This window comes from Colossoma macropomum, unplaced genomic scaffold (genome assembly GCF_904425465.1).
Source record: "Colossoma macropomum unplaced genomic scaffold, Colossoma_macropomum, whole genome shotgun sequence".
Classification (NCBI taxonomy): domain Eukaryota; kingdom Metazoa; phylum Chordata; class Actinopteri; order Characiformes; family Serrasalmidae; genus Colossoma; species Colossoma macropomum.
Window position 1 is genome coordinate 59046 of NW_023495589.1, and position 19540 is coordinate 78585.

At 36.1% G+C, this 19540-nt stretch overlaps 1 protein-coding gene across 2 annotated transcripts; it reads left to right on the plus strand.

Moving 5' to 3' along the window:
• Positions 1 to 17842, plus strand: LOC118802498 (tripartite motif-containing protein 35-like). Of its 2 annotated transcripts, none has more exons than XM_036563045.1 (7): positions 1 to 471; positions 576 to 628; positions 768 to 863; positions 998 to 1228; positions 3511 to 3533; positions 3855 to 3973; positions 17394 to 17842. In XM_036563045.1, exons 1-7 carry the CDS (start codon positions 258 to 260, stop codon positions 17420 to 17422), a joined length of 765 nt encoding a protein of 254 aa, XP_036418938.1. In that variant the 5' UTR covers positions 1 to 257; the 3' UTR covers positions 17423 to 17842. The 2 variants fall into 2 exon arrangements, with proteins under 2 accessions (XP_036418938.1, XP_036418936.1); XM_036563043.1 differs by lacking the exon at positions 17394 to 17842 and adding an exon at positions 4084 to 4329.
• The last annotated feature ends 1698 nt before the right edge of the window (positions 17843 to 19540 follow it).

Genomic DNA, 19540 nt, shown 5'->3' on the forward strand with positions numbered 1-19540 from the left:
ATCTCTTACTGTCTCTCTGATCTTTCTTCACTCTACATTCACTTCATTCAGAGACACCAATGAGGAGCTTTTAAACAGTGACAGTATGTGTTTCTTGATGTGTGATTCTGAAAGGAGCTAAAACTCACTCAGTGGGTTGAAGGGCTACGGTGGCTGATTCTCAACTGTGCTGCTCTGATCATTACAGACGTCCTAAAAGAGAAAGTGGAGACTAAAGGAGCCATTACAGAGAAACAGCACAGCAGCAGTTGGAGGAAATGGCTGCTAGAAACCCTCTTTCAGAAGAAGAGCTTTCCTGTCCTGTGTGCTGTGAAATCTTCAGGGATCCTGTTGTTCTGTCGTGTAGCCACAGTGTGTGTAAAACCTGCCTGCAGAAGTTCTGGGAAACTAAGGGATCTCGAGAATGTCCAGTTTGCAGAAGAAGATCATTAAAAGAATATCTTCCTCGTAACCTTGTACTGAAGAACCTTTGTGAGTCTTTTCTAGAGAGCAGGAGTCAGAGATCTTCAGCAGGGTCTGAGGTGCTCTGCAGTCTGCACAATGAGAAACTCAAACTCTTCTGTTTGGTTGATCAGCAGCCTGTGTGTGGTGTGTCAAAGGGCAGAAGATATGGCCAAGGCCTAGAATAGTTAAGTCATAAACATGTCCTGTTGTTTCATTCACTAAGCTATAAAACTTCTCAGCACCACCGTAACCAGGTTTATATTTTATGTTCAAATATTTCAAAAGAGATAGAATGCATTTTTTTAAGTACTGTTTAATTGCAGGAAAAACTCAAGAGAATTTTGGACTCTCTGGAAAAGACTCGGAAAGTCTTAGAGGAAGCTAAACAAGACTATGACCAAACAGCAGCTCACATTAAGGTGAAACATCATCTTGAATTGTGAAACATGTTGCTGAGGTAATGTTTCTGATGAGTGTCCACTTCTCCTGTAGGTGGTAAATGCTTGTAGATCATCTGTTAGAGTTTGAGTTTCCTGATGGTCTCTCATTCCAGACGCAGGCCCAGCACACAGAGAGGCAGATAAAGGAGGAGTTTGAGAAGCTTCACCCGTTTCTAAGAGATGAAGAAGCAGCAAGGATAGCTGCACTGAAGGAGGAAGAGGAGCAGAAGAATCAGATGATGAGGAGGAAGATTGAGGAGATGAATGGAGAAATATCATCTCTTTCAGACACAATCAGAAACATAGAGAAGGAAATGGAAGCTGAGGATGTTCTATTCTTACAGGTAAGAATCTTTCTTTCTTCTTTTTTTCTTTGTTTCTGTCACACACACAAAAAAAAACTACTTCTTTTCTCTTTCCATACCAACATCATTGTTTTAGAAAAAAAAAATGTGAGTTTTTTGTTTTAGTATGAAAGGGGAGGATCACCACGTAGATATCTCTACAGCGTAATTATAGCTTTACCAAGATTTCTACCAACATTAGCCGGACTATTCACATGAATGAAAAAGCTCTTTTACATTTACCACACCAACACTGCTTACCACTGTAAAGCATGTGTCCACTCAGCGCAGGCACAACAAACAAAAAGCTTGATAGCAGCAGTTCCTAAGGTCGACTGCAGGGCCGAGAATTTGTCTTGAGATGAATTTAACTGCAGTTCAGAAAGTGAATGTTAACTGTGGAATGAATGCAACTCCAGTGTAAATATAGTTATTCATTTAACTTTCAAGCTAAGAAGTTAGTTATATAGCTAATGACACAAAGTCCTTATAGGGAAAACTGTCCTCTTGACGGCTATCTTTACAACATCCCTGGGCAGTTATTTCCAGTCACATAAAAAAACGATTTTTCAGCTTGTTCTGGCTACTGCGCATGCGCATACCTCCTCAAAGAAGGGGAGCTTCGCTAGCGGCTTAACCAGCAAGCTGATTGGCTCATTTTATTGGAGGTGGGGCTTTCCTAATAAACTGATGCCATGTTGAATGAGCTTTCCAATTCTTTTCCATCCAGTGTCCTGTCTCCTCCTTTACAACGTCTCTGCACACGCTTGTGTGTGTGTTCATCACTGAACTATAAGTGCTGTGTATGTAGTTGTGTTATGATATCGATATGAATACTGGATTTAATTTTATAAATGACTCACTTTTTCAGGAGAAATTTTACTCTGAAAGGCTCTGTTTTCATTTGTACTCACCCTCTCCTCAGCCGACTGCACTGCAGTTTGATAGTGGCCTGTGCAAACAAGGGGCATCTTGAATTCTTGTGTCCATGTGAATGAATGATATGACACCTAATTAACTGATAATAGTTTTTTCCCCATAATACTCTTGCCCATTTTAGAACTTTATGCTTAATACAATATGACATCATATTTTAAGTGCTGCAGAATTGGGGTGGTCAGCAATACGAAGGATGTGGCAGCTGCTACATTTTGCCACCCCAAAGATCTGACCTGATAGCTGATCACAGCTTGAGTTAATAAGAAGCTTTAATTGTTTTCTCCATAAGATGCTCATCAAACAGAAACAGGATCTGAATATGAGTGTTTGGGTGTGTAGAGGTGTGTTTAATGATTCGTGTAAATCAGAAAACAAGCATGAATCTTGGGTACAAAACATGCTATTTGATCAAATGTGTAAATTATTCATTAGCAAATGTCACTAAAACAATCTGGATAATATATTGAAGTTTCTTGTACTGGTTCTGTTAATAATCAGTGCTGAGATATAAAGTGAAAGGTGAATTTGGTACTACAGTGCAGATTCCAACAGAGGGCGCTCTAAGCACACACAGTGATAACACACTTGGCAAACTGAGTCATTAACTGAAGACTAGCTTGTCTGTTAGCATATTGCTAATATAGTAACACTCAGATGTGAACAGTGTCTCCCAGAAAAGGAACCTAAACTGTAGCAAAAACAAACAGCAGTAAAATAAACCAAATAACTGACACTGTAATCTGCACAACTGTTAGCAAATTCAATCAAAGCCAAAGTAGAATTAGCAAAATCACACTAATTACCACTGACTTCATTTTGTTAATTAAAATGAAAGAAATGAGCAGATCTTCTGACTCTGTATCTGATTATCAGTGGAGCCTCTCCTGGATCCTCTGAACATTCCGGCTCTGCCGCCTCATCATCCACAAACCTGCTGCTTGTTGTGTTAGTTTGGCTCTGGTTCTGTTGTTGGTGGTTCTCCTGTAATTCTTAGCCGTGTTTCCAAGTGAGCCTCATTAGATCTTCACCTGCATTTGTTTGTTGATGATTGGTTGATGGATTTGTTTGCATTTTGCTCGTCGGTCTAGTTTGTGATCCCTGCCTCTCAAAATTCATCCAGTCAAACTACTTTATCAACATCTGACTGATTAGATTTATTTATAAATAATAAACATAATGAATATTGATTAGGTAGTTATTTAGAAGGTGAAGTTTTATTGAGAATGAAATGATAGATAATGTCACTAACTTGGCTGTTTGTTGGTGTTTGTGTGTTTCATATGAAAAACACCTGAAAATTCTCTTCACTTTTAATTACAATGTTCTTTTTGTTTCCCTCTCAGAACTTCAAGTCTACAGAGAAACAGTGAGTAAATGTCAGATCACACATTTTATTATTATTTTATTATTATTTATTATCTAATGTTAAAGTCATTATTACATTTAAATCTACAGTATATTGTATTTATTGTAAATATGAGTGTATTATAATGAAATGAAGGTGAATAAGGATTGTGTGTTAATGTTGTAGTGATGAGAACAGTAGCAGAAATATTTATTTAACAGAAACAACAGAATTATTGACTCTCGAGACAATAAATGTCATCAAATATTGATATTTAGTCAAATAAATTACAGGCTGTAAAGTTTCTACAGTGATATATTTCACACAATCTTCTATTTTCAGAGCTCAGCTCACACCAAAGGATCCAGAGAAGACATCAGGAGCTCTGATCAATGTAGTGAAACACCTTTCCAACCTGAAGTTCAGAGTGTGGGAGAACATGCAGGAGATTCTCCAGTACAGTAAGTTCTGTTTCTCTTAGGGTTGATCTCTCACACACAGTCTGCTTCTGCACTAATGACACACTGTTTATAAACTATTAGTAACATGTTATCATGTTCTCTTTATTCAGGGTGTAAAAAGGACACTGAAACTGTACTTAAGTGAAAGTATGAATACTGTACTGTGCAGAAATCTCACTCAGATAAAATGTGAAGTGTGGAGATAAAAATATACTCGAGTGAAGAAAGAAGAATCAATGTTTAATCACAAATAAATCTAATTAAAGTTTACACTGTTACAAAACATATTTATGCTTTTTTACATTTAAGTATCATTTTTATTATTAAATAAAAAATACATTATTTTTATAATTAAATATGTTTGTTATTGTGTTATTAATCCAAGTACAACATTAAAATTATATTTTATATTGAAATTGAGACAAATATCAAGACACAAATAAATCAAACTAAAATGCAAATTGTATTATTTTAACATATATTATTATTTGTTATATTTTTCAAATATATCAAATTAAAATGCAAATATAAGTACCAATACTTAAAAATACTAAGTTATACATTAATTAAAAAGTATGTTATTATACTAATTACACAACACTATTCATGTAATTTACTTTGTGTTATAATAATAATAATAATAATAATAATAATAATAATAATTATTATTATTATTATTATTATTATTATTATTGGTCATGTCAGAGCAGATCAGGTGAGGATGTACAAACTCATCTACAGCTCTAAATGTTCCCTAATTCTAGATAACAATCACTACAGATTGCACGTAATGCTAATGTTAGCTAGCCAGTGAAAATCCAGTGAAAAACTTCATGATTTTATAATAAAAATCTGAGTAAATAATATATTTAGTCAGTGTGCTGAAGGGGGCTTTTTTGCAGCGTGTCTTCATATTAAATTTTTTATCTGATCAAAACCAAATTAATTGTTCTCTGCACAGCAAACCAGAATAATGTAGTTTATAAATAGTTATTTATATATCATAGTGACAATAATATAGATAATAGATATAATAACATATAGATCAGTATTACGTAATGACAAAAAAAAAAAACAAAACAATAGATCAATTAACCACAAAAAGATTTAATTAATCCCCATACAGGAGCAAAACAGATAAAAATGAATGAATGAATTGATATTCCTGAATTAATTTGATTTCAGGTATTAAGTAAATGTGTTGAGATTAGATTTTACCTTGTCATTTGATCAAGAGAGAAAGTTTTTATAATTCATGATAATATAATAATTGTAATTTTTGTAATGGTATTGTAATTGTAATTACTCTGGACCCCAACACTGCACATCCACACCTCCACCTGTCTGATGATCTCACTGCTGTAGAAGACAGAAACCAGAGATCATCACTTCCTGATAATCCAGAGAGATTTTAAAAGACCTGGTGTGTTCTGGGTTCTGAGGGTTTTAACTCAGGGACACACTGCTGGGGCATAAAGGTTGGAGACAGTGATAGCTGGGAACTGGGTGTGATACCAGAGTCTGGAACAAGAAGAGGAGACTCTTTCTGGGGTTCAGTGTGGAGTCTGGGTTACAGTAAAAGCGGTAATACAATCTGGATACGCTGTCCAGGACAGTCAGTTCTCTCCTTCACACCTAAAGAGAAGCTGCAGAGGGTCAGAGTGCAGCTGGACTGGGACAGGGGGAAAGTGACCTTCACTGATCTTCTAACCAACACACACCTTAATAGTTTACTGTGTGAAATAAACTGCATTATATTATAAACTGAATGCATGTTGTGTATTGAATATTATCCCACAGCATCATGTAAAGATCATCCAGCAGATCAAATGGAGGAGATCTGTCTAAAGCAGTGACCCTCACACCCAGAGACAGACTGACCCAACACACACAGTGTAATAACACAAATATTATACAAACACATAATGTAATAAATGCTGATAATGTAATAAAATCCTCCTCCAATAATATAATAAACACTGTAACACACAATGTAGTGAGATATTACATAATACACTGTTTATTACATTATAAAATAAATAGAGAAAAATTTAAATCACGTAATGTAATAACACACTAAATCTTGTAATAACTCACTTAAGTCTTGATTTAATTAATTAAAGAATAATGTAATAAACTGAAAGTTTAATAGATAAGTGTAATAAACTGACTGGTTTAATAATCTGACCACATTTCAGGTTATTTTAAGTTTGGCTTCTATCTGTTTAAACTGTTTGTTAACTAGTAACTGAAAGTCATAATAAACAAAGTGTTTTTCATTCGTTCTTTCACAGCTTTTCTTAGTTTCTTCCACTCAATTCAGGACACAGTGTCTCTGCTCTCAAATGAAGAAACACATTTTATAAATCTCCAAACACAGAGTGACCATTTATCACACTCACTATGTAGCTCCACTTGCAGCTTTGATGTGTCTGATAAATGTGTTTTAAATGCAAGTTGTTTTTAAATTAATTAGTTTTTTCTGCAGTTTCTATTTTTTGGAGAGTTTGAATATTTTCTGTTCTATCTTTGATCAGTGAGATCAGACAAGTTTAGTCTGATTGATCAGGACAGACTAAGTATTTCTTCTCTGCTGCTTCATCAGTGCACAGATTACACCAACAGCTGAACAGAGGACTTTAATCTTCTTTATGATTGAACAGAATTGTGACCAAAGGAAAACGACTGTAGTGTAGAATATAATCAGAAACACAACGTTTACACGAAGTCTATTTATAGGAAACGAAGCAGTGAGAAGAAACCAAAACTGATAAAGATAAAACTAATAAACAGTCTAATAAATGATAATCTAAGTGTCTATTAATAGTAGTAGTCTATTAATCTACTCAGTCACACGCCAAAGATACTCTACTCAGTCACACACCACAGATAATCTACTCAGTCACACACCACAGATAATCTTCTCAGTCGCACACCACAGATAATCTACTCAGTCACACGCCACAGATAGTCTACTCAGTCACATGCCACAGATAATCTACTCAGTCACACGCCACAGACACTCTACTCAGTCACATGCCACAGATAATCTACTCAGTCACACGCCACAGATAATCTAATCAGTCACAAACCAAAGATGATCTACTCAGTCACACGCCACAGATAATCTACTCAGTCACACGCCACAGATAATCTAATCAGTCACAAACCAAAGATGATCTACTCAGTCACACACCACAGATAATGTACTCAGTTATCTACTCAGTCACACACCACAGATAATGTACTCAGTTACACGCCAAAGATAATCTACTCAGTCACACGCCACAGATAATCTACTAAATCACACGCCACAGATACTCTACTCAGTCACACGCCACAGATAATCTACTAAATCACACGCCACAGATACTCTACTCAGTCAAACGCCACAGATACTCTACTCAGTCACACGCCACAGATAATCTTCTCAGTCACACACCACAGATACTCTACTCAGTCACACGCCACAGATAGTCTACTCAGTCACACGCCACAGATAATCTACTCAGTCACACGCCACAGATAATCTACTCAGTCACACGCCACAGATAATCTACTAAATCACACGCCACAGATAATCTACTAAATCACACGCCACAGATACTCTACTCAGTCACACGCCACAGATAATCTACTAAATCACACGCCAAAGATACTCTACTCAGTCAAACGCCACAGATACTCTACTCAGTCACACACCACAGATAATCTTCTCAGTCACACACCACAGATACTCTACTCAGTCACACGCCACAGATAATCTACTCAGTCACACGCCACAGATAGTCTACTCAGTCACACGCCACAGATAATCTACTCAGTCACACGCCACAGATAGTCTACTCAGTCACACGCCACAGATAATCAACTAAATCACACGCCACAGATACTCTACTCAGTCAAACGCCACAGATACTCTACTCAGTCACACACCACAGATAATCTTCTCAGTCACACGCCACAGATAATCTCCTCAGTCACACGCCACAGATAGTCTACTCAGTCACACGCCACAGATAATCTACTCAGTCACACGCCACAGATAATGCACTCAGTCACACGCCACAGATAATCTAATCAGTCACAAACCAAAGATGATCTACTCAGTCACACACCACAGATAATGTACTGAGTTACACGCCAAAGATAATCTACTCAGTCACTCGCCACAGATAATCTACTAAATCACACGCCACAGATACTCTACTCAGTCACACACCACAGATAATCTACTAAATCACACGCCACAGATACTCTACTCAGTCAAACGCCACAGATACTCTACTCAGTCACATGCTACAGATAATTTACTCAGTTACACGCCATAGATAATCTACTCAGTCACACGCCACAGATAATCTACTCAGTCACACGCCACAGATAATCTACTAAATCACATGCCACAGATACTTTACTCAGTCAAACGCCACAGATACTCTACTCAGTCACACACCACAGATACTCTACTCAGTCACACGCCACAGATAATCTACTCAGTCACACGCCACAGATAGTCTACTCAGTCACACGCCACAGATAATCTACTCAGTCACACGCCACAGATACTCTACTCAGTCACACGCCACAGATAATCTACTCAGTCACACGCCACAGATAATCCACTCAGTCACACGCCACAGATAATCTAATCAGTCACAAACCAAAGATGATCTACTCAGTCACACACCACAGATAATCTACTCAGTCACATACTACAGATAATTTACTCAGTTACACGCCATAGATAATCTACTCAGTCACACGCCACAGATAATCTACTAAGTCACACGCCACAGATACTCTACTCAGTCAAACGCCACAGATACTCTACTCAGTCACACACCACAGATAATCTACTAAGTCACATGCCACAGATAATTTACCCCTTCACACACTGCAGATACTCAGTCAAATGCCTTAGAAAATTAACAGTCAGACACCACCGATACTCTACTCAGTGACACGCCACAGATAATCTACTCAGTCACACCACAGATAATTTACTCAGTCACATGCCACAGATAATCTACTCAGTCACACACCACAGATACTCTACTCAGTCACACACCACAGATACTCTACCCAGTCACACACCACAGATAATCTACTCAGTCACACACCACAGATAATTTATCCTGTCACACACCACAGATAATCTACTCAGTCATATGCCACAGATAATTTACCCTTTCACACACCACAGATAATACACTCAGTCAGACAACACATATAATTTACACACGCCAAAGATAATTTACTCAGTCACACATAATGTATTCTTTCACACATCACAAATAATTTACCTTTTCATAACACAGATAGTCTTCTCTTTCTTAGGCCACATATAATCTACTCAGTTACACGCTACTCATAATCTACTCGATCACATGCCACAGATAATCTATTCAATCACGCATAACATACTCTTTTACACACCACATATAATTCACTCTTTCACACACCACAGATAATCTACTCAGTCAGACACACAGATAATCTTCTCAGTCACACGCCACAGATAATCTACTCAGTCACACACCACAGATAATCTACTCATTCACACACACCACAGATAATTTATTCTTTCAGACCCCATTGATAAAACACCACTGATCAAACAGCATAGATAGTCTACTTACATAAGAACACATATGTTTAGTCGTTAACACACCAGGGATAATTTATTCTTTCACATGCCACAGATAATCTACTCAATCACACACCATAGATAATCTACTCAATCACATGCCCCAGATAATTCATTTAATCACCCACTGTAGATAGTCTACTTAATCACACACCAAAGATAATTTACTGTCACACACCAAAGATAATCTACTCAAGTCACACACCACAGATACTCTACTCAGCCACATGCCAAAGATAATCTACTCAGTCACATGCCAAAGATAATCATTCAGTTACATGCCAAAGATAATCTTCTCAGTCACACGCCAAAGACGCTCTACTCAGTCACACGCCAAATATAATCTACACATTCACACACCACAGATAATACACTCATTCAGACAACACATATAATTTACACACATCATAGATAATTTACTCAGTCACACGCTAAAGATAATTTACTCAGTCACACATAATGTATTCTTTCACACATCACAAATAATTTACCTTTTCATAACACACATAGTCTTCTCTTTCTTAGGCCACAGATAATCTACTCAGTTACACACTACACATAATCTACTCGATCACATGCCACAGATAATCTATTCAATCATGCATAACATACTCTTTTACACACCACATATAATTCACTCTTTCACACACCACAGATAATCTACTCAGTCAGACACAACAGATATTCTTCTCAGTCACATGCCACAGATAATCTACTCAGTCACACACCACAGATAATCTACTCAAGTCACACACCACAGATACTCTACTCAGTCACATGTCAAAGATAATCTCCTCAATCACATACCAAAGATAATCTACACAGTCAAACACCACAGATAATTTACTCAGTTACATGCCAAAGATAATCTTCTCAGTCACACGCCAAAGATACTCTACTCAGTCACACACCAAAGATAATTTACTCAGTCACACGCCAAAGATAATCTACACACTCACACACCACAGATAATACACTCATTCAGACAAAACATATAATTTACACACATCATAGATAATTTACTCAGTCACACGCTAAAGATAATTTACTCAGTCACACATAATGTACTCTTTCACACATCACAAATAATTTACCTTTTCATAACACACATAGTCTTCTCTTTCTTAGGCCACAGATAATCTACTCAGTTACACACTACACATAATCTACTCGATCACATGCCACAGATAATCTATTCAATCATGCATAACATACTCTTTTACACACCACATATAATTCACTCTTTCACACACCACAGATAATCTACTCAGTCAGACACAACAGATATTCTTCTCAGTCACATGCCACAGATAATCTACTCAGTCACACACCACAGATAATCTACTCAAGTCACACACCACAGATACTCTACTCAGTCACATGTCAAAGATAATCTCCTCAATCACATACCAAAGATAATCTACACGGTCAAACACCACAGATAATTTACTCAGTTACATGCCAAAGATAATCTTCTCAGTCACACGCCAAAGATACTCTACTCAGTCACACACCAAAGATAATCTACTCAGTCACACGCCAAAGATAATCTACACACTCACACACCACAGATAATTCATCCTCTCACACACCACAGATAATCTACTCAGTCATATGCCACAGATAATTTACTCTTTCACACACCACAGATAGTACACTCATTCAGACAACACATATAATTCACACACATCATAGATAATTTACTCAGTCACACGCCAAAGATAATTTATTCAGTCACACATAATGTACTCTTTCACACATCACAAATAATTTACCTTTTCATAACACAGATAGTCTTCTCTTTCTTAGGCCACAGATAATCTACTCAGTTACACGCTACACATAATCTACTCGATCACATGCCACAGATAATCTATTCAATCACGCATAACATACTCTTTCACACACCACAGATAATCTACTCAGTCAGACACACAGATATTCTTCTCAGTCACACGCCACAGATAATCTTCTCAGTCACACACCACAGATAATCTACTCAGTCACACACACCACAGATAATTTATTCTTTCAGACCACATAGATAAAACACCACTGATCAAACAGCATAGATAGTCTACTTACATAAGAACACATATGTTTAGTCGTTAACACACCAGGGATAATTTATTCTTTCACATGCCACAGATAATCTACTCAGTCACACACCATAGATAATCTACTCAATCACACACCACAGATAATTTATCCTGTCACACACCAAAGATAATCTGCTCAGTCACACACACCACAGATAATTCATTCTTTCACATCCCATTGATAAAACACCACTGATCAAACAGCATAGATAGTCTACTTACATAAAATCACCACAAAGAAATCTACTTAAATGCAAACACCTCAGATAATCTACTCTTTCACACATCACAGATGATCTACTCAATCACACCACAAATAATTTACTTTCACCCATCACAGATAATCTGCTAACACCACTGATAAAACACCACAGATCAAACACCATAGATACTCTATTTACATTAAAACACCACAGATAATCTCCTTAAATACAAACCTCAGATATTCTACTCAAATACAGTCTTCAATAAAGTTAATGTACTTAATGACAAAGACCACAAACCTTCCATTTTATCACACACCACACACAGCCTACTTAAATAAACACACCCTAAATAACCTCCTCAATCACACACTGAGAGTATATATAAACTGAACCAGTCGTCCTGCTGTTTTCAGTGAGGTCAAAGATGTCACTTCCTGATTGGCTTCTCATGCAGGGGATCAAATTCACACATTAGTGAGTAAATAAAGACATAATAATTCTGTATTCATATTTTTTTTTTCAAAATTGCATCTAAGTTTGATGTTTTTTTTTCAGTAGAAACTAAATATTTTATAAAGAGTCTGAATGATTAACACCCCAACAAATGAAGAACTCCTAAAAAGCTATGGTGAGATTTTTGCAGAGCAGCGCAATTCAAAGTAATGTGATCCTCTTTTCCCTTCTTTTTCTTTTTAAATCTGGTGTCCAGTTTAACGTTATTTGACTTGTAGTCTTATTTTTCCTTTAATGGAGCAGAATTGTGCAGCACTTTGCTAGAATATTTAGATGATAATAAAAGTAGAAAAAGAACGAGTCTCAATGTCATTGGTTACAAGATGATGGGACCTGATATTTTGATAAGAAATCCTTATACATCTTTATTATGAAATCTTAAGCAATTATTGTTTTGCAAAAACAAGATGAGGAGGAACAATCAGAGCTTATTTGAAATGATAGTGAAATAATAAAATAAAATAAAAAAACAAATTAACATTTTTTTAGACAGTTTTCCATATTTAGTTGCAAACAAGCCCTTTTTTTCACAAAGATGATGTGCTGAGCATCATTCGCATAGCATTTCTGTTGCCTTTGCATCCAATGTTTCAAATAACAGGAAAATATACTAATGGTTTAATAGAAATGAATAATAATTAAAAAAAATATATATATATACATATATAATAATAATAATAATAAACATTAAAGATATTATACTGAATTTAACATTAAACATTTTTAGTATAATTAATGTAATTTAATTTGTGTAAAACCATAGATCTCAACACTGATCTGAGCCCCATGGAAATTTCTCAAAAAAACATTAAATAGTCTATATGCAAAGATAGTCTTTTTTTTTTTTTACTTACAACTTGAAACAAAGAGTTTCTTCAATATGAACATAACTTACAAGTAGATTAATGTATGTTTTTTGACTATAATATAAACCGGTTTCCCCTGTGAATGTTATATTTTCCTATTATAAAGAAAACTTTTACAATAAAGTATACATTAACCTCAGTTTTCTCTAGTTAACATTAAAATATTACATCAAACAAGTTTAATTGCTTTATTACGTTTCCTTGTAAGAAAATTAGATACTATCTATCCAAAAAGGTCTAATAGGCTTTAGGCAATGAAAAAAGGGATGGACAACAGTTTCATAGTTTTCATCTTTTATTTCTGCTTCACTGGATAAATTCTATGTAGAATCTTTTAAGACTGAAGTCTGATAATTTGACAAACATCATATTCTTATAACAGAACGTTGATCTTCAACGTATTTCAGGTGCTACAGTTAAGTTGTATATGAGTGTATTTTCTTTGAGACTGGGTTGGTTTAAACTGCAGTGCAAACAGGAAGTCAAGTCATGCTGCCACTGGTGTAAAGTGTAGTCAGTAGTGTTACATCATTAGTGATCTGACAGTTTTGACTTAACTGTTTAAAAAATTGCTGGATGCAAAGTTATATGTGCTCAAAATGAACACATAAAATAAACTGCTAAATGTAATGGGTTATATAAAATATTAATATAAACATTTGGAGAGAAAAAAAATTGCAAAAAAAAAGAACAATCTTTTTGAGAAACTCTCCACAGAATGTTTTTGCCTTTTGATTATGTAATATAAAGAGCTCATTATGTAATTAATTATGTGATTAAGAAATCATGAAATAACTGAAAAATAAGACTGAACTGCAAAATGGAATAATTAACATAAAAAATATAACATTTAATAAAACATTTTACTTTGTCTGTGGTTCTGTTATTTAAAAACAACATTAACATACCAGGAAAAACAACCTACAAACTTAGGGTTTTAAATGAATTACAAGAGCATCCAAAGGATAAAAAGGATAATTCAGCTCCTCCCTTTCATAACTCCTCCTCCACTACACAGACTACCTGCTGGAGGAAACTGAACCTCATACTGTCCCTCTGCTGATCCTCACGGTTCATTTTATCTTATCTTGTCTGAGAATTGCTGATAAAAACACTCATCTAATGACTTTGACTTTTTAAATCTGACTTCTGAAGACAGTGAGATGAAGGACCACAGTGACTGATTCTGAACACTTCTGCTGAGGTCAGTACAGAAACCCATAAAGTGAAAGTGACATCATGAAAGGAGAAACCATTAGAAGAAGAGACCAGTAGTCATTGGAGAAAATGGCATCTTTAAGCTACCAGTGGAGCATCTTTAATGCTGTGTGTGCTGTGAAATCTTCAGGGATCCTGTTGTTCTGTCATGTAGCCACAGTGTGTGTAAAACCTGTCTGCAGCAGTTCTGGGAAACTAAAAGACCTCAAAAATGTCTGTTTTGTAGAAGAAGATCCTCTAAAGATGATCCTCCCTTTAATCTTGCACTGAAGAACCTTTGTGAGTCTTTTCTAGAGAGCAGGAGTCAGAGGTCTTCAGCAGGGTCTGAGGTGCTCTGTATTCTGCACAATGAGAAACTCAAACTCTTCTGTCTGGATGATCAGCAGTCTGTGTGTTTGGTGTGTCAGACTTCAACAAAACACAAAAATCATGAATTCTGTCCGATAGATGAAGCTGTGACAGAGTTTAATGTAGGAAAGTTTGTCTAAAACTTTTGTTTCTTAACAGTGAAGTGAATTCTACTTTCTTTTCTTTCTGAGTAGCAGCTTTTCCTGTTTTGGATGTTGAACAGGTCGTATGAAGTCTGTCAGTAGTAGGGGAGGGAATCTTTAGGCACCTCACGATTTGATTACGATTCAGAGGGCTGCGATGTGATTATAAAACGGTTATCGATGCATCTTGATGCATCTTGATGCATCTTTTTTTTTCTATACAGGATTTCTATTTTTTCACTTTGTGAGGACTCGGTAGTTTTAAAGCAAAATATTTGTAATGATCTGTAATGCATTTACTTCCAATATCTTTTATTAATGAATCAAATGGAAGTGATCTAGAAGGCTCTCATTCACTGCTCTTGTTTGAGACGCTGCTGCCACTAATCTGCGATAAAATGCACTGTTAGGGTGACATAAGATCCAGTGGTAATGGATTTCCACGCAGCACATGTTACAGCCGTCCTGCCCGTTCAATTCAGTGACTTTATAACTTCGGTTTTGGTCTTGTTGTAGAGAGTCAGGGGTCACTGTGTCAGTAAAATATTTTCAAGACTGGACACTGAATCTCGGCTCCAAAGTGTGCAACATAGCGCAAAAGCCCTGGTTCTCAACAACTGAGAAGACTGCAGGTCACATAGCAGCGAAGTCTCGCCTGGCTAGTAGCTACGAAAAGGCAGAGATTTAAGACGAACATTTGGAGGCAAGTGGACTTATTCGCATTTATAAGTGGCGCAGTTGGTTTCCTGGAACATTAAATCTGCAACGAGAGACTGTCAAACAGTAAAAACGTAATGTGCCAGAATGATTCAGACGCTCGCGGATGAAAAAAGAGAAAAAGGCTTTACTTGTAAAATCGTGATCCAAAATCGTAGTTGAAAAACAGGCATAGGTCAAATCCAAAAAAGACAGAAAATACAAGCAAACAAACATCACCAGGCAAACAGAGTCCAAAGGGCAAAGTCCAAAACACAGAAAGGTAGTCAGGATCCAGAAAAACAATAACCAAAGTGACCGCTCAGTAGCTCACGAAAAATGCAATACCTCGCAATGAGTTTAACTAAAAGCCCGAGCTTTATACTACTCTAACTAGGCAAACAAAGACAAGAACAGGTGCAACAGATTAGTATTCAGGGGAAGCTGAACGGTGATTGGTGCAGGGTGGAAGGTCATGAGTCACATGATCTCCCAGAGGATTCTGGGAGATGGAGTCCATTGAGGTGTCAGGGCTGGAGGGAGTCATGACAAAAAAGTTGTGAAGATGAAGTTGCTTCTCTTTCAAATTGTCCCGTTCCACCTTAAATGGTGCAGCAGCTACATTTGGCGCCTCAGGCAGAATTTAAGGTGGAATGGGAAAATTCGAACAAGAAGCTGGAGAATGAGAAGCGACTTCAGCCTCGTAAAAGACATTGACAGACATTTTACAATAAGCTGCTCTAATTCTGAGGAAAAGTTTTCTGATGGAGAGCGGACGAAAGCGGCTATAGCTAAAGCTTGTCACAGTGCAAAGTAAGTCTACAATTTCGTTCATATTTTTTAGCCTATACTAGGACATTAGCACACACTGAGACATACTGGGCATTAAATGTTGTGGCTGCCAAGGTGGTTTGATTTTTGTGAAGAGGACAAAATGGCTCTTCTTATCACTTGTGTTGTGATTCCTGACCTAACCTGGCTTTAATGCAGAGGGAGCCGGTCGGATGTCTCGCTCATCCAGTTGTGTTTTTGTTATGTGCCATCACAGACTGTCCGGGCGCTGCACTTCCGCACTTCCAAGCTCCGCTTTTTATGTTCCATCAACATTACGTTATAAATTAAATATTTAGAAAATCGATTTTTGACATTTATGAATTGATTCAGAATCGTTCTCGTCCGCATCGCGATGCATCTAATAATCAAGTTTTTCCCATAGCCCTAGTCAGTAGTCCTTTCAGACCAATCTGAAATTCACCAGAATGATCAAATTATAATAACTGTCTGTTGTTTTATTCACTATGAAACCCAGCACTATATCTGAAGTTAATAAAAGGCTATTTGGGAGAGACAGCAGAGCTGACTTTGTACAGTTTCACTCTGTGGTATCTTCAGTATGGAAAAATTCCTTCAGTAAAAATAAATGACTTAGTAAATTAATATATGAATTAGAATGCCAAGAATAATGATGATAAATCTGAAAATAAATAAAAACATATAAATTCTATATATTAATGAATAAAATCATTACATTAATTAATATGTCTGCATTTACTTATGTCTGTTTAGTAATTTCCCCTTCTCACTAACGTTTGTATTTATTTTTTTGTTATTTATACATTTCTTTATTAACATTATTTTCTTTTTTCTATTCATTTATTTTGTTCATGTCTTGCTCTATCAGTGGTAACTAAGGACAACACAGTACAGTAATGGCTGCTTACAGTCAGAGATCTGAGAGTCTCGGCTGATCTGGCTGAAAATGCAGGTACGGATTATTCACTCTTTCCTGTGGAGGCTGTGGAGACAGTTTGTTCCATTTTGCTGATCTGCTGATTCAGAGGTCCACCCTGTAGTGTTCAGAACTCTGGAGGAGGTGGTTCATCGTCTTTTTCTGCAAAATTCAGATCACTCAGACATTCGGACGCCCTGCTCACATGCTGCCTGTGGAAGCCATGGAAAGTTATTTATTGGCAGGTTTGTCTGTTCGTGACACTGCAGTTCTTTATGGAGTGAAAGAACAGTTTAATCAACTTTTCTCCTGCTGGGCTTGATTGCCAAGCCTGAACATGAAAAATGCGCCCCCTCATTATCATATGAACGAAGAAATACAGAAATAAATAATGCTTTAATGAAAAAAAAATGAATCAATAAATAAAGCGAACAACTGTTAAAAATATAGATACAGAAAAAAAAATAAAAATGAACAGAGGCATTTATAAAAAAAATACAGAAATGAATAAATTGAGAAATATAGCTGCTGAAAAAGGAAATGTGTATAATTACAATAAAAAAATAAGCAATATATACTTTATTTAGTTGTTTGTATTTATTGGTTAATTTACTGAGATATTTATTTCTTAATTTTATTTATTTTTCATTTTGGCAGATCTGATCATCCATACTTCAGCACATTCATATAGTTCAAACACTGTGAAGTGTAGAGAAACTGCTGTTTAATCACAGAATAAGACTCAAGATAAGACTGGAGACTCAACAAGAAAAAAAAGACAATGACCAATCATAGCATTAGGTTTGAGTAAATGTTTGACTGAAAAACTGTTGGTACATCAAATAAATTAAGTTTACTTACCAAACGTGTTGAAGCCTTCCAAAGTTTCCAGAAATTGCTCTAAGCACGCACTTCCCGTCTCTGTGATGAAGAGCTTGGACCTAAGTATGGGTGGAATCATCCTCAGTACGGGTGGAATCTGCCTAAGTATGGGTGGAATCTGCCTCAGTATGGGTGGAATCTGCCGCAGTACAGGTAGAATCCTCCTCAGTATGGAATCTGCAATATAAAGTTATTTTTGCCAAAGCATCAGTTGCTGACCTGTACCTGTCCTGATTGTGGTGTGCCAAAACTCTTATTCAACTCTTCATGTTAGCTGGGTTATTAGCCCATTAGCTTGTTAGCTAACATTAGGGTTAAAGCTCCAGAGAATGTACAATGTAAACCAAATAGAGTCACTAATGGCTGTTATTGTTAACTTCTGCAGCAAAAAATACTTATATGTATTTATATGTTTTGTACACTGGGTTTGATATACTCCATTATGTATCTCTGTGTTTATAGAGAATCGGGTGGATTCTACTGGGTCAGTTTGCTGAACCCCAGAGCCGCCCAGATACTAGAACTCATATAAAAATGTTACATTTTGTCTTACTTGAAATTGTAAGTTGATGCAGTGTGTGTGCTATGAGACAGTCCTGAACTCAGTACAGATTGTTAAATCAGTTAACTTAAACCATCATGAGAAAGTTGGGCCAACTATATTTTTAAAATTTGCCCAACATTTAGCAAGTTGGATGTTGTACAATGAAGAATTACACCGTCAATTTTAAGGTAATTACTTCTTCATGACATTACAGTATTTTCCCCATTAATTTCACCCAAATTTTATATTTTCACAGTTAAATTGTGTATTTTCTACACAATATAGCAGTAAAAATTAAAGTTATTTATTGTTTCCTGATTTAAGGTAATTTAATGTATCAATTACACTGAAATAGTATTTTGGACTTCATAGTCTTTTACTGTTGCTATTTGATAGTTTTTTACTGTAATTTCTACATGTTTTACAGTGATAGCCACTCTGGAATAGAACAGCTATGTACAGCACATATGATTGCAAATGTTATTTATTTATTTATTTATTTAACTTCCTACCTTTCACTCGTATTTACTTATTTCTAAAATAAGTATACACATGCATCTGCATGTCAATGCAACTTGAAAAAAAAAAAACTATAATACAATTATGTTTCTTAACTAAAGCTACTGAAGATGTACCCTTGACGTACCCCAGTGATGTGATGGTAACACACCAG